This window comes from Lagopus leucura, unplaced genomic scaffold, assembly GCF_019238085.1.
Source record: "Lagopus leucura isolate 7727_CA_CO unplaced genomic scaffold, USGS_WTPT01 Super-Scaffold_100004, whole genome shotgun sequence".
NCBI lineage: Eukaryota > Metazoa > Chordata > Aves > Galliformes > Phasianidae > Lagopus > Lagopus leucura.
In genome coordinates, this window is record NW_024962264.1 from 47,141,127 (window position 1) to 47,156,164 (window position 15,038).

The following is a 15,038-nucleotide window of genomic DNA, read 5'->3' on the forward strand; positions in this document are numbered from 1 at the left end:
CAGAGCGCAGCGCGGGGCAGGGCCCGTCCTGCCGCGGGGCAGTGAGGGGCTCCGCGGGTAGAAGAGAACCGGAGCCACGCACCTCGGAGCCGCGGTGCGGTGCCGGAGGGCGGCGGGAGCGGCAGCTCCGTCCGGGCGCTTCCGGGCGCGGCGGGAGGTGGGGGGAAGGAGAAGGAGGAGGAGGAGGAGGAGGAGGAAGAGGGGTGGGGTGGGTGAAGGGGAGGGAGGCCTCAGGCTGCCTTTTTTAGGAGGGAGACCCTCTTTCGCGGCCGCCCGCTCGCAGCCATGGCTTTGAAGGAGGCGGGCGGCAGCATCTTGCCCATCAGCGACATGGTGTCGGGGCCGTCGGGCTCGCCGTTCCCCGAGGTTGTAGAACTGAATGTGGGGGGCCAGGTGTACGTGACGAGGCACTCCACGCTGCTCAGCGTCCCGGACAGCATGCTGGCCACCATGTTCTCGCCGTGCCGGGGTGGCCCAGCGGCGGCCCGCCAGCTGCCCAGGGATAGCCGGGCGCGTTTCTTCATCGACCGCGACGGCTTCCTCTTCAGGTACGTGCTGGATTACCTGCGGGACAAGCAGCTGGCACTGCCCGAACACTTCCCCGAGAAGGAGCGGCTCCTGCGGGAGGCAGAATACTTCCAGCTGGGCGACCTGGTGAAGCTGCTGTCGCCCAAGGTCACCAAGCAGAGTTCGCTCAACGACGAGGGCTGCCAAAGCGACCTGGAGGACAGCACCTCACAGGGCAGCAGCGACCGGCTGCAGCGGGCCGGACTGGACAAGCGCTCGGGCTTCCTCACGGTGGGCTACCGCGGCTCCTACACCACGGTGCGGGACAACCAGGCGGACGCCAAGTTCCGCCGCGTCGCCCGCATCATGGTGTGCGGCAGGATCGCTCTGGCTAAGGAGGTCTTCGGCGAGACCCTAAACGAGAGCCGCGACCCCGATCGCCCCCCCGAGAAGTATACTTCCCGCTTCTACCTCAAGTTCACCTACCTAGAGCAAGCCTTCGATCGGCTCTCCGAGGCAGGCTTCCACATGGTAGCTTGCAACTCCACCGGCACGGCCGCCTTCATCAACCAGTACCGGGACGACAAGATCTGGAGCAGCTACACTGAGTACATCTTCTTCAGTAAGTGCTCCCTGGGACCGCCGGAGCCTTCCCCTCATGCACACGCGTGAATATCGGGGCTACCTTCTCCTCCCAGAGGTGTCCGTGCGGGGTAGAACGGCCTCCGCCCCGTGCCGAGGTCTCCCGGAGGTGTCGCGCTGGGTCCCGGCCCCGATCAGCTGAGCGAGGCCGGGGGGGAAGGAGAGGGGTGATGTTACTGCTGAGTCTCTCGTTAGCTGTGGGCTTAGCTGTGGACTGAGCAGGGTTCTGACAGCGGGTACGCTGCCGCTGGGTGATGAGGCAGACAGCGAGGGCACAACCAGCTGTCCGGGGGGTGAGAAGCCTGCCTGAAAGGGGAGAAAAACTCACGGAAACTGCAGCGTGTTCACAGCCCGTAGGTAACAACGGTGGTTAGCTCCGCGTAGCATCGGCGGTTGCGAGTCTCTCGTAGGTGAGAAGTCCCCTGGTGGGGTGGCGTTAGGTCAGTCTCTCAGGGCAGGATTCGGGCTGATGGAGCACAGCTGGGTGGAAAGCACCGGCCCCCGGCCGAGGTTCGCCTTTGAAAGGCAGAGGTCAGCCTGAAGCCTCGCGTGTGTTCGGAGAATTGAGTAATCCCTGCGAACAAAAAGCTGTTCTCCGGGTACACGAGCCTTCGTGTGGGCTCCACTGCCTGAGCGGTTGTTTCAGCATCACCTGTCCCTGTGGCAGTAGGGATGTGACCCTCAGCCCCAGCAGCAGCGACCCACTTGCTCCTGGACCTAGTCACCGTGAATGTGAACGGTTTTCTATTCAGAGGAGAAACTCATTAAATACTTAATACTGCTGTGTTATGTGTGTTACGTAGGTGGGGACTACCTTTTGCTGAACAAACTTGAGAACTTCAAATCAATCTTAAGTACTACTTTAAAACAGTTTTTGGGGGTTCGTTATGTAACCTAGCAAGCTGGTCATATCTAGTTAGGAAAGGTAAAAACTGAGTTGTTGGAGGAGCTTTGCATTCTTCTGAGTGGACTTAGTGGTGTAAAATATGTGATAATTAAATATCCATTCTGGAAAAAGATGTACACAATAATTCTTAAAAATAGAAGTTCCTTGCTGTTATTGTCAAAACTATGGGATAGCCTCCCTTGTTTGCTCAGACATAGGCTATTAGGTGCATAATTATTTGTGGGCATTTGTGATGCTTAGAATATTTTGTGTTATGATGTGTGTGCGTTATGAGGTGGCTGCTGTGTAGAGCAGTGCTCTAATTCAGATCAGTGTTCCAAATTAATCCCCAGTGTATTACCACTGATTTATGTGGAATAATGCCAGGGATGAATTGGATGTTGTACAACACTGTTTTGTTTTGATTTTTAGTCTTTCAGCTTACTGTGTTATAAAAAGTGAAGCAGGTAGCTAATTTTTTAATTTGATACTTAACAAAAAATTTTTGGTTTTGCCTAATATTAACTGTTTTTCCTACTTCTGGATGCGAAAATTGGCTGAATTAATACAGGCTGAAAAGAAAGTGAACGTCATTTTGATTGCCTAGTTATGCATTTAGAAACCCTTTTAAGTAATTTTAACATGTTTTACTTTTTTCTATTTAAGTGCCCGTTTGATGGGAACCCTCTGATAGAAATAATGCTTTATTATGAAATCCCTAGGTGTATCGAGTCTGTGTTGTAGCTTTGCCCAATTCAGAAGTCTGTCAAATGGGTAGAAAACCACGTGAGCCTGCTCCATGCTGGCATGAGAAGACTGGTCAGGGTTACTGGCTGTAGTCTTTCCAAGAGCATTTGTGAGGACTCTATTCCTGTACTTACTCACAAAACCAGAGCTTCATACACAGCATGAGCATCTGCAACCAGCAACTTTGTTAGTTGTGACTCTGTGGCAGCCACTCAGTCCTCTTCCTCTTAGATCGTTTCTCCTGAGGAAATGTGGATGACTCTGAAGGTGTCTGGAAAAAATACATGAGGATATATATATATGCATTCCACCCATTTCCTTGGATTGTGAATAGATTTTTGAGTGCTTCTAAGGAACATCTGAAGGCCAAAGATGGCCTTTCATCTCTGCTTCAGGATTCAGATTTCAATTCTGTTTCTAGTATATCTCTAACTTCATTAGGTATTTTGAGTTGAAAAGGCTGTCTCACTTCTTTAAAAAATAGAAATTATTTTCCTAAATGTTGTGACTGATTAAACTTATCTTTACTATACATGTTTTACTTAAATTTGTAGATTGCTTAGTATCCATGAATGGATTAAGTTGTTGCAGCCTAATTCCAATTCAAGAACGGGGACTTGTTTAAGATAATGCTTCAGATTTCGGCAGTACATCCTGACAAGTACAGAAACAGTCTTTCTCAGGCTACATAATTCATTTCAAAAAATAAAAATCAGAGCCTGATGGCTACCTATGTTCTCTAAACTACGGAAGCTCTAACCTTAGTGAACAGAAGAGTGATTTACTTCTTTTAATACAACATGAAGTGTGTATGCAGTTTGGGAAAGGGGCCCAGGTTCTTTTGCTTCATTACAGTTTTGGGCTGCAGTACAGGACCACTGATTAATTAATTGCTACTTGGTGTGCACTAGGTGATAGCCTTCACAGAAGTTCCACCTAGGTGGAAAAGGAGGCCAGAAGCAGGGGACCTTGCCTTACATGGCTGCAGGCAGCTCAGCAGGCCTTCTGTTGGCAGGTCTTTTTGTGAGGAAAGACTAATTTGCATTTTTAAGCTTTTGTCTTTTTTTTGTGTTTCACTGTATCTCTTGATATGATTGTGTAGTGCAGCATTGTCTGTGCATGCTATTACTATGTAGTCTTTTTCTTCTGCAGAATCTAATTGGTCTTAATGGATTTTGCATTTAACATCTGCTATGCAATCTGACTTATGGGTGCTGAGAGCCTTGTGCTCAGCTGGAAGCTTCCTGTTCTGAATTGACATGCGTATTCTAAGAAGAATGCAGTAATGTTTCATGGAAAAAAACTTTGACTTGTATTCTGTCTCAGTGTTCCTATTCTATATGTGATATTTCTGTTTCTTAGTCTCCTACTTTTGTTTGTGACAGGTGACATTTGCATGAACTTCTGGCACATATTTTTCTGCTTGGTCTTAGCACTCTGAGAATACATTGGCCCAAATTCAGTTCAACATCACACTGGGATAGCTTGGGGATGGTGGGTTGGCAGGTAAACCTGAGCTGTTCTGAGGGAATGTTGTCAGAGAACCATCCAGTGGGTGGTCTGTGGCAATACCAAGCCAAGCTGCTATTCATCCATCATTGCTGAACTGATGATAGTTTTGCTGCAGGGAGGGTCCAAGATGCTGTACTTTCCCTTTCCTCTTCCATTTATTTATTTATTTATTTATTTATTTATTTATTTATTTATTTATTTATTTGCCTTTGTGTGTTTATAAAATGAAGTTACTTGGAACTAACGAGGCTTAGAAGAGAGAGGAGGCTAAGCCAGAAAGTAAAATACACAATACTGAATCTCTGTGGAGTGCTAGAGGGAAGTGTGATTCAATCCATCAAGTTTTCTTGCATCACAAGCACAATGTAGGTAAGCTTTAGATTTCTGACAGTATCAGAATTTAAAAACATTGATCCTAGAAGGACTATTGCACAAAGACTTTTAAAATTTAAAGTGATTCTCCAGGTAGTCCTGTTACTTTGGAGGACTGATTAAAAAAAACTTCAGGATATTCTGCTTTATGAGACCAGTTCAACTTTAATATTACTTATAATGAGTATATTATTATTTATTTCTATTACAATTCTTCCAAAATACATGCCCCAAACTTAGAGGGATGAATCGAAGAGTACACTCATAAATTAATATTATGAGAATATCTTATCTTGCCATTTGATACAGTAAGATAATCTGAACTACTGAAATTGTAGTTGAAATTGCAGTCACAGTTTCAATCAAGCAACTCAGACTATAGGAGGAATCTATTGAATTTTATGATTGAATAGAAGTATGTAAAATTCAGTACAATGACTTGTGATTTCATTTTAATCATTATATTTGCAATCTGCTTTTCTAAAAATGAAGTTCTATTGCTAATTAATGTTGAACCATGGTGATGCTTGGAGCTGAAGATTAGTACTGCTGCAAAGTATTTGAAAAGTAAACATGGTGATTATCTGTTCCGGCTATTTATACCAGGATCAATACTAGGTAACAGACGCCTTGATACAAGCAGCTTATGGTATTTGGAAATGGAAACACTGGTTTTGGTAACTCTTCCAGGCTTGTACTTCTTGTGCATTGCTTGGGAACAAAGTTCCAGTGTTAGAGAAGCTGACTTTGCTAGATCTGTGATATTTTCCAGGAAAACTGCTTATTGATGTCAGAACACTTCATGCATTTTCAAGGATTTATGGCAGTAGTTGCAGGGAAATGTTTGCCTTTCAATAGTGGGATGAGCAAGTCATATCTTATTTTTTCTTTACTGTCAACATGAACTTCTAGTTATCTACTGTTCAAGAACAGAATTTATATACAGAAGTTTTTCATAAAATATTGTTCCAGCTTCATGAATTAAAATTAAAACATTACTGCTTATCAAATATATTTTGCAATGTATTTGCTTTCACAGTGTGATATGAGGGTAATTTTGCTGCTGCTTTTTTTTCCTTCACAGCAAATACCAAATTCATTATACTGTGATGGGAATTAGTGCATTGAACAAGAATTCACTGAGCATTGCACAGAGAAAGGGTTGAACAATACTCATGTTATCCTCTTCCTGCTACAGTTCTGCATTTAGACACAGATCTGCAGAAATGAAAAGCCAGTCAGATACCTCTCTAAGCTGTTAAAGATGAAAGGCTTAGTGCATGAGGAAAGAAGTGGTAGAAAGAAAGAGACTATTCAAGGCACAGGTGAACCTCAGCAGACCTAAACAATGTAACCAGAAATAAGCAATCACTTTGTGGTGGGCAGCTAGTATAATGGCAAGTTAAGCCAAGCATCTAAATGCACGCAGGAGGAAAGTATGAGAGGTGATTTTTGCCTTACCTCTCCTCAGAACCACTGTGGTTCCTGCTCTAGCTCCCAACCAGCTTAGCACTGTATCAGCAGCTGGATGGATCCTGGATGCCACTACAGGAGAATTGAGTAACATGGCTGTGCTCCAGGCTACCCTCTCATTTTCTGTCTCCAGCTTTGGATTGCTCTATTGCTGGAGTCATGTAAGTCTGTTACAGGGATGAGTTGACCTTGGTCAATGGGATTTTTTCCACAACGCAGGGAGATTATTTGGTTGAGGGTTGTTAGGCTTGATACAACTGTTAAGGTAATCTGGAGTCATTATACCAGATAACATCTGCTTACTAAGTTAGGTTGTTTTTATTTTTGGATCTCAGGATGATTTTATTTTGTTTCTCATTACTAGATGTGGATTACTTAAAGCAGCAGAAATACTAATGACATTTTTATGAACCAAGCCTCTGAAAGTGTAGTGGAAAATCCTTTTAAATAAATTACCTGGCAAATCTTGTTTTTCTTTACCGATTCAAATGCTTCAGGATGGATTTTAAAGGAAGGTGGTTCATGCTAAGCCAAATGAGCTTAGTTGTAAATAGCACGTGAAACTTGCAATCAGAACCCATTCACAGTTGCAATATGAACCTTCATGGAAACTAAAGCACCAAATAGTCTTTCACCAGTCTTTCACATAAGGTGGGATTCAAACTATGTGAGTAATTATGTGATGCCATGATTGTTTGTAGTATACGCTGTCCTGGCAGGTGGTAAGCAGCAATGATTTATAGTTTTCGTGGCACTTGTAGCTGTTAATGTCATTCAATTATGGTTGCATTTTATCAGAATGTGTTAAGAAAACATTTGTTACTTGTTGATTTAGTTTCAGAAGACAATTGAATAAAAGGGTGCATCGTGCTGCAAGGTGCCACCCCGTTTATGTAATCGCTTCTCTAAATACTTACAGGATTTCACCACATTTGTAAATATCATAGTGGATCAGTGAGTGTTCCATTTTTGCTAGCAAGAAGATGAACACAGAACTCTAAAAATGTTTTTTTTTTTCTTTGTTATGGAATATTATCTTGCTACTGTCTTTGCTGGAGTTGCACAAAACAGCATTCAAAGGTTGGGGTCAGCATATTTACCAATTCTTTGCCCTCTGGGTAACTGCTAGGTCATAAGCTGCGTCAGGACCACTGTCAGTTATGGCTGTTACAATTATTCTTTCAACATCTTTTTGCAACTGCTAGTAGCTGGATCAAAATTCAATTGTTCCCTTTCTGGTAGTTCCCCCATATGCGTGAATGCTATTGCAAGGTCTCTGAGCAAAAGAGGCACAGAGACAGCAACTGCCTCTGGGGGACTATCACCTCTGGGTGGTTGCCATGCCTCTGGGCTGTGTGCTTGTTCTGTTTGTAGCACTTGAGTATGCAGTGCCTGACCTGTTTTATCATTTTAGTGATATGCACTTAGTTAGGAAAGCAAAGTGGATTATAGAATAAAAAAAAAAAGCTTCCTTTTGGAATGGATTCTACAGCACCTCTTAAACTATGAATTACTCAATTCAGAGACAACTCTATCCAAAGTGTGAATGCACGCTATAAGAATAACTAATGCATCCAATGCTGCACATTTCCTTTGGGGAAAAAGGAAAAGATTGAAAAAGTAAAGAGTGAAATCAACACTGTCATTAATTCTTATTAACAGAATTAAATAGTCCAGATCTTTACTTATCATGTTTCAGTTACACAGTACATAATAAGTACAGATGTTCTTCTTGCATTAGCACAAAGAAATATTCAGAAATGAAATCAGTGTGTTTTATCTATTATATCAGATGCTTTTTTCTTCTCTCCCTCATCCTTACTGGGATTTACACTTTGGCAATATTAACAGATATTCCCAGAGAGACAGCAGAGTTGGTACTCAGGGATTCTTGTCATGTTTTGTTGCAAACAGACTTCTGCAACTTAGGTTAATAGTGAAATTGCTTTATTTTCTATTGAATTTGGATATTTGCTGGTTCTTTTGAGATTTATAACTATGCCAGTGAATTCCATAGAAATTACTGTGTACTATCATTCTAGCAGGTTTTTACCGGTAAATGTTTTATATACTTCAAGATAGTAATGTCTAAACTCTACTGCAAGCATGTCCATATTCATTGATGGAAGGTAAGAGGACCAAAAAGAGCTGGTTAACTTTCAGGCAAAGATGGTGAAATATGAAGGAATTGAAGTGGTTTAGTGCAATGTTATTTGTCAATATGATTTTAAGTGTTCAAAGAGTTCTTAACCTTTCCCATGAAAATAAAACCACACATTTCCAGAATAAAAAAACTTATTAAGGTCACCCATATTTTTTCTATCTGTCTTTCTTTCACCAATGCTTTTTCCTTTGTTTTTCTGTTTACCTGATTGTGTCAGTTCCCCACTTCTCTACAGAACTGAGGATCTAGACTTTGCATGTGCTTTTCTCACTCTGCTCTAAGCAGGCTGGGTGCAAGCCTCATACAAGATAGAAGTTTGACAGGAGTATGCACTTATGCCTTATTGACAGGACAGGCACTTTTGGTTTTGTTTTCCAGATATATTTAATTTCAGAAAAGAGACATGAATTTAGCAAAAGATTTTGAAAAAAATCCAATTCATAATACATCTAATATCAAAAAGCCAGAGATAAATCTACTTATTCTTTCCTAACTGTGCTCCTTAATAAGTTACAGTGTGAATGAAACTTACAGAGTTTCAAATATATAGGCTTGGTCTTTTACAAGTACAATAAGAAAGGGGCGGTACCCATATTTGTATAAAGAGAAATCTATTTTAGAGATGACTTGCCTGAAAGAGGTTCAGAATTGCATATATAGCCATCATAAATATGTGCAAAACTGTTCTTTTTCATCATGTGGAAAGCTTTACAGTTTATTTGAACTTAGGTGTCTTTGTTTTTGTTCTTCCTACTTGTTAAATCAGTCCCAATTAAACCAACCATACATGAAGAACCACAGTAACAGTGATAAACATCCATTATGCTTAAGTAGAAGTGCTCTTTAATGCTTCTGGTCCTTAATCTAAATTTCTTTCATTTTTCATTGAAACTTATGAATATGAAGAAACATGAAAATGAGCTACAAAAATTTTAGAAAGCAGGTAAAGTAAGTCTGTAAAATAGAGTGCCAATAACTTGATCAGTGTAATATGGACAGAATACAGTAGAGAAAGGCAAAGCTAAACAACTTTTTTTCTGTTTTCTCTTAACAAATATATTTTCTTTTGCTAAGTTCTTAACAGAAACCCATTTATAGGCAGTTATTTGCAGACAGCTGCTACTATTTCTGTTGTTAATGTCTACTGTAGCTTTTCAACTGGTCTGAAACAAAGCGGAGGCATAGCTATTTTTGCCTTTTCATCTATACTTGTCTCTTCCCAGTGTTTAGGAATTTAAATATCACTCACTCCATTTTAAGAATAGCAGTATACAACCTTATAAAAGTGTGATCAATATTATCAAAGCTACTTGGACTTGGGGAAAAAAATAGAACGAAATGATTCAGCTATATATAATGCAAGGTAAAACAGGTTCAAGTAAGTTTGTACCTGCTTTTTCCTTTTCTGAAATTTTGGCTTCATATCTTTTTGAGTGACATACATTCACAGTACCAGTTCATAGAACCCTGTGTGTGTGTGTACTTGTGGAAGGGCTGCTCTGAAAGTAATGCCTCCTACAGTTATTATGTTGGCCCCTGACAGTCAGAGGCAGATGTTGCTAATACGGCAGTAGAGGTGGAACCTTCTCACCAGTATTCTACTCCGTTTTGTTGCTGTGTGACAAATCTCAGCAGAGGGGCACAGTGAGGTGGTGGGTGGTGCATTTCAACAGTGGTGACAGCATTGTGAAAGAAAAGCCATATTCTGGACACAAATGAAGATTTTTAAGAGCACAGCATGCAGGCTCTTGTTCACTGCTCTCAAAAATCCATAGCTAATGGTGATGACAGTGTTGAGGAAAAAAAAATAGTGTTTTGTAGTTGAGAATTTGACCTATCAGAGAATGATATTGTGCTCTTTGTTTCTGTTGTAGTTTTCATGGAAATAATAGGAAGCACTGCTTTTTGGAGTAACCCATATATTAAGCTTCTCATATTAAAAACAGTAACTAAAGAAATGTAAGGAATATAACTAAGACAAATGTAAAAATTGCAAGCAGAATTACAAATTACTTTCCTTGTATCCACAGAGTTTAATTTTCGATTTCCAGTTCATCAGAAAGATGTTCCTATTAACCTGTTTCAGTGCTATTGTAACTCACGAACATCAATCTCTGACCATTTTCTTTTTTCCTGTGAATTTTCATCCTGCTGTCAATTTGTCTCTGGGGTTGTTTCAAGTGAATATACCATTTCTAACTGTTACAAAGACAAACAAAGTTCATCTCCTTAAGCTACCACTTCCTCCACCCTCTCCCCCTTACAGAGTAAGCAAAAATAAATGTTTGGAATAACAAATAGCAATATCCTTCAGCTTCAGAATAATTCTGTAATTGCATACAATAAAAGATACAAACTTTCAGAAATGTGTTGGTTTTCAGTACGTGGAATTCCTGAAGTTTTATCCCATTAGCTACCAAGTTTATAGATTCACATGAACTTAGTGATCAACCCGGCCTCCAATCATAACAACATGCGTGTTTTCACTCACATCCTTTCATGTGCAGTGGTGTCTAAATTGGTGAAGTTATTCCCCTAAATAACTGCATCTGTAATCATATGTAATTACAGGAAGAAGAAGATATTCTCTGTTGGAGAGATTAGGGTAAATGTTGGCTGTCTAATGATATCCTTGATGGCTGAGCTCTGGAAGCACTTTCTTCATAAATCCTTTTGCTATGAGGGTGCTGAGTAAAACCTGTGTTTTCTGCACAAGTACGTGTTTAGATTTATTCCAAATTTTTGCTATTTTTTGCCCGAGGGATAGGACACAACTGTAGGACTGGACTTGATGTTGATCACTGCTGCCAAAATTACGCACAGGGCTCTTTGCCTTTGGTGGGCCAGGCTATGGTGAATATGTTGAGCTTTTGGGGCAATTTCTATTTTGATTTTGTGGTTTTTTATTAGTGATGTATTTTAATTGTGTTCCAGTGGATCACAATTATTAATCAGTCTTTTATCACAATGTCTGTTTCATCACCATGAAAAACTAACACAATGTGGAAAAAAGAAAAAAATATATTAGAACCTTTTCCCTTTCCTTGCTGCTTGAAGACTTCATACCCACCATATTTTCCATTGTGGTGCATCTTCAATAAGATGCTATCAAGAGCGTGCTGTCATGTCCAAGAAGGTTGTAGATGCCCCATTACTGTTTTAGTGTAGATGTGTGTCTTATGGTGTTCTTAACTATCCCCATAATTCATGCAAAAGAAAAATGGTAATCTTGCGGTAATCTTGATTGCAGTCTCTGACAAAAGAACAAATTTTTTATGGGTTTCTACCACTGTTGTTTCATCTGTTGTATTATATATAAAAGAAACTGCTAGATATTCAAAGTCATGAACTCTGTCCTGTCTAGGATAGAACAGTCTTATGCATAGACCAGTTGTTCACATCAGTATAGCTGAGTAAATCCAGCTGAATGAATGTGTAACAGTATAGCAAGGTGGTTAATTATTAAAATATTTTAACAATTTATTTCCTTGAATTTTTTTCCATCAAAAAGGAATATTATATATATATATATCTATAAATATAAATATTGAATATATTGAATAAATATCTATTTATTCAATAGAATTATGCAAAAAAGTGGTGGATGTTCCTCTTGCTTTTCCCACACTGCTGCAGAGTCTTTTTGTCTGTTAAAAAATCTCTGCCAGCAGATTAAAACAGAAGTATTGCTTGTGTTGACTGACATCTAATAGATAAATATACATATATAGTTTTGGAGAAGAAGTATAATAAAAATACCTTATGACAGGTCTTATAACGGTTGCAAGTTGTCAAAACAGTTTTAATGTCAATGAAATTGACAGTTATACCTGCTAAAATGTTTACTCATTGAAAGTTATTCTCTGGGGTAGTGCTTGTTTTGCTAACATGCTGTATTTTCCACCAGTATTCATGGTAATTGGGCAGATTAGTACTAATACCTTGTTATGAGTTCACCTACATCTACTTAGAGAAAGTTTGCCTGTCATAATGGTGTTAAATATATGTTCTCTTCTGTCTACATTAAAAATTATACAGAACTTATATGACACTGTGTTTAAAACTCTACAGCTTGGCTGTCCTTTTCTTCACAGAGACTTACATAGAAGGGTGAATGCATGCCCTTCCTCAGGATCTCTCCTTAAGAGAGGAGAGGAAGGGATAGAATCATAAAATCCTTAGAGTTGGAAGGGAGCTTTGAAGGCCATCAAGTCCAACTTCTCTGCAATGAACAGGGACACCACAGCTAGATCAGGTTGCCCAGGGCCTTATCCAGCCTTGCCTTTAAAGTCTCCAGGGAAGGGGCATCAATCACAGCACTAGGTGACCTGTTCTAGTGCCTCACCACCCTCACTATAAAAGATTTTTTTTCCCAGAGGAAGAGCAGCCATGGTGTTTTAGCAGGTCCCTTTTGTCCCTGTGTTGGTGTTATGTGGAGTTTAGCTTCTCAGCAGATCACATGGGACAGCCTCTCAGGACTTCTTTCAGGTGTTTCTTCAGAATTTAGTTGCTCTAATAATTCTGTTTATGTCATCAGCTTCAAGCTCTTCTTCGCAGACTTGAAGGCTGCATAGTTGCTTTATGTTATAAAATAAAATCGTTTTATTTGTTTGTGATCATGTGAATCAGAAGCCTAGTATCCATGTTTTTGGCACATTTCAGTTCCCCTTTCTACCTTTATTTGTAGACTACCAATGGAACTACGATAACAAATTAGCAACACAATAAATATTTTTTTTCATTTAAGGTTATTTAAGGTTATGACTTGCCTTAGTTAGATGTATATATTTTATTGCATCAATAAATATTTAAAGAAAAGGCATTAGCTAAACTATGATAACCTCACTCAATATTCTGACTGAGTCATATTATGGTTTGAGACAAGTATAAGTAAAGCACTTTATGAAAGATGCTTTCCTTTATAAAATTATTGACAAGCATTAAACACTTGGCAAGATACTACTTTTTAAAAATAACATTTAAGAAATGGAAGGTTATACTAACATGATTCAAGATGCTATTGCCATATTATATATGGCCTTCATTATTTCATAAATTCTTAAGCAGATAAATATCTCAGTGATCCTATGTGCTTATTAGTGTTGAAGTAATTTTATTTACTCTATGATATGTAACACAAAAGAACTCCTAGATTATTTTGCATAACGAAGGGTTATCTGTTCAATCTTAGTTGAAAACATCTTGAAGTCTTTGCATTCAGTTCAAATATACACACGCAGGCTACATGCAGTTGTCAAAATACAAATGTTCAGTAATCATTTTATGTAGTGCTAAATCCTACACGCAATATATGTGTTGTATTATCAAGTAGAGAGAGTTATGCTAAAGTGATTCTACCTTTGTGTATTCTCCTTTCCAAGTTCTACCTTTTTTACAAGATTTTCCTTCTGCATGTTTTACTTTAAAAATTATAATGTTCCAATCCTGACTGGATAGAAAAATTGTCTCATTGCCACATTAGAGACAAAGGTAACAAGTATTTTAATCAAGATACAGAATCTTGCTAGCGGACTTCCAGAGACATTGGTACAGCCTGGATTCAGAGCGGAGTTTTGTTGTGGTGCAGATGATATAGAATAATCAGATCAGCTCAACCATATTATCATGATATAGTTCCAGGAAAAAAAGTAGATTAAAGTGTTACTTGAGTAATGAAACCCCTTGATTAGCACAGTTGTAATAGAGGTTACAGTACACTGTAGAAATAAGAAGGTATTTATGATTTATAGCTAATCTGCAACTTCTGTAACATAATATGTTAATTCCATTGCCTTGATCATTTATGCGCAGCTCAAAATTTGTACAGGCAATACAGGTTTTGTTTCAGCTAGTTAAGAAGTTGTTTTTTTTTTTTTTTACTACGAGGTTCCTGCCACTAAATACTGTAGGATTTTGTTTCCAGTTTTACAAAGTTACTGCAAGTGAAGCTACATGGACTGTGGGCTCTGAGCTTTTCTGTCCTGTCACAGTACATTCTAATGGAAACCATTGCAATCTATCAAGTCAAGAAGTTTTCTATGAAAAGAAAAGCTTATTTGTATTGTCCTTCAGAAGAATGACTAATGTTATGATAGGAATGATATGTGTGGTGTTTGAAATATTTCAAGAGAGACCGATACATTGCATCTGCCGTGTTTCAAAACCTTTTTTTCATTTCCTGCATTTGTTATGTTGATTTTCCACACTAGGTGGCAGTGCATTAGCATTAGCACAAAACAGGGGAATTGATTTAATTTGTCCAAGGGGGAAGAAATACTTCTGTTTCATGTTTCTTTATGCATACATAGCTAAAAGAATTACAGACAGGAGGCTGGATTATGATCAGCTACATATGGGTATGCAAAGGAAGATATGAATCGTTTACCCTCTTCCTTTGTATAAAAGAAAATCCATTCAAGCCGATTGAACCAGGCTTACGTTGGCTGTAGGTGAGATGAACCAGGTTTCTCTCTGTGCTCTCCCCAGAGAATTAAATCTATAAATTTAATGTGAAGCACTTTATTGAGGGTGCATCCAGACTTAGAGCAGATTGCCTCACAGTTTTGAGCCATATGTTGTCTACACTGTGAAGTGTAGTGAAAGGAAAACAGCTCCTTTCTCTTTCCAAGAAAACTGGGAGCTGAAAAGATGGGGGAGATGGAGAACAGGGGCAGATGGCAGGAGGCTCCTGCATATTGTTGTGTTGGTGCCAATGGGCAACCAAGACATACTCAC

General features: G+C 39.7%; 1 protein-coding gene across 1 annotated transcript in view; it reads left to right on the plus strand.

Annotated features, from left to right (window-relative positions):
• Positions 1 to 284: 284 nt before the first annotated feature.
• KCTD8 (potassium channel tetramerization domain containing 8) overlaps positions 285 to 15,038 on the plus strand; it is an 82,991-nt gene continuing 68,237 nt past the window's right edge. Inside the window, exon 1 of the mRNA XM_042871771.1 lies at positions 285 to 1,129. Coding sequence (XP_042727705.1) covers positions 286 to 1,129 — 844 coding nt within the window. The 5' untranslated portion in view covers position 285. The remainder of the gene's footprint in view (positions 1,130 to 15,038) is intronic.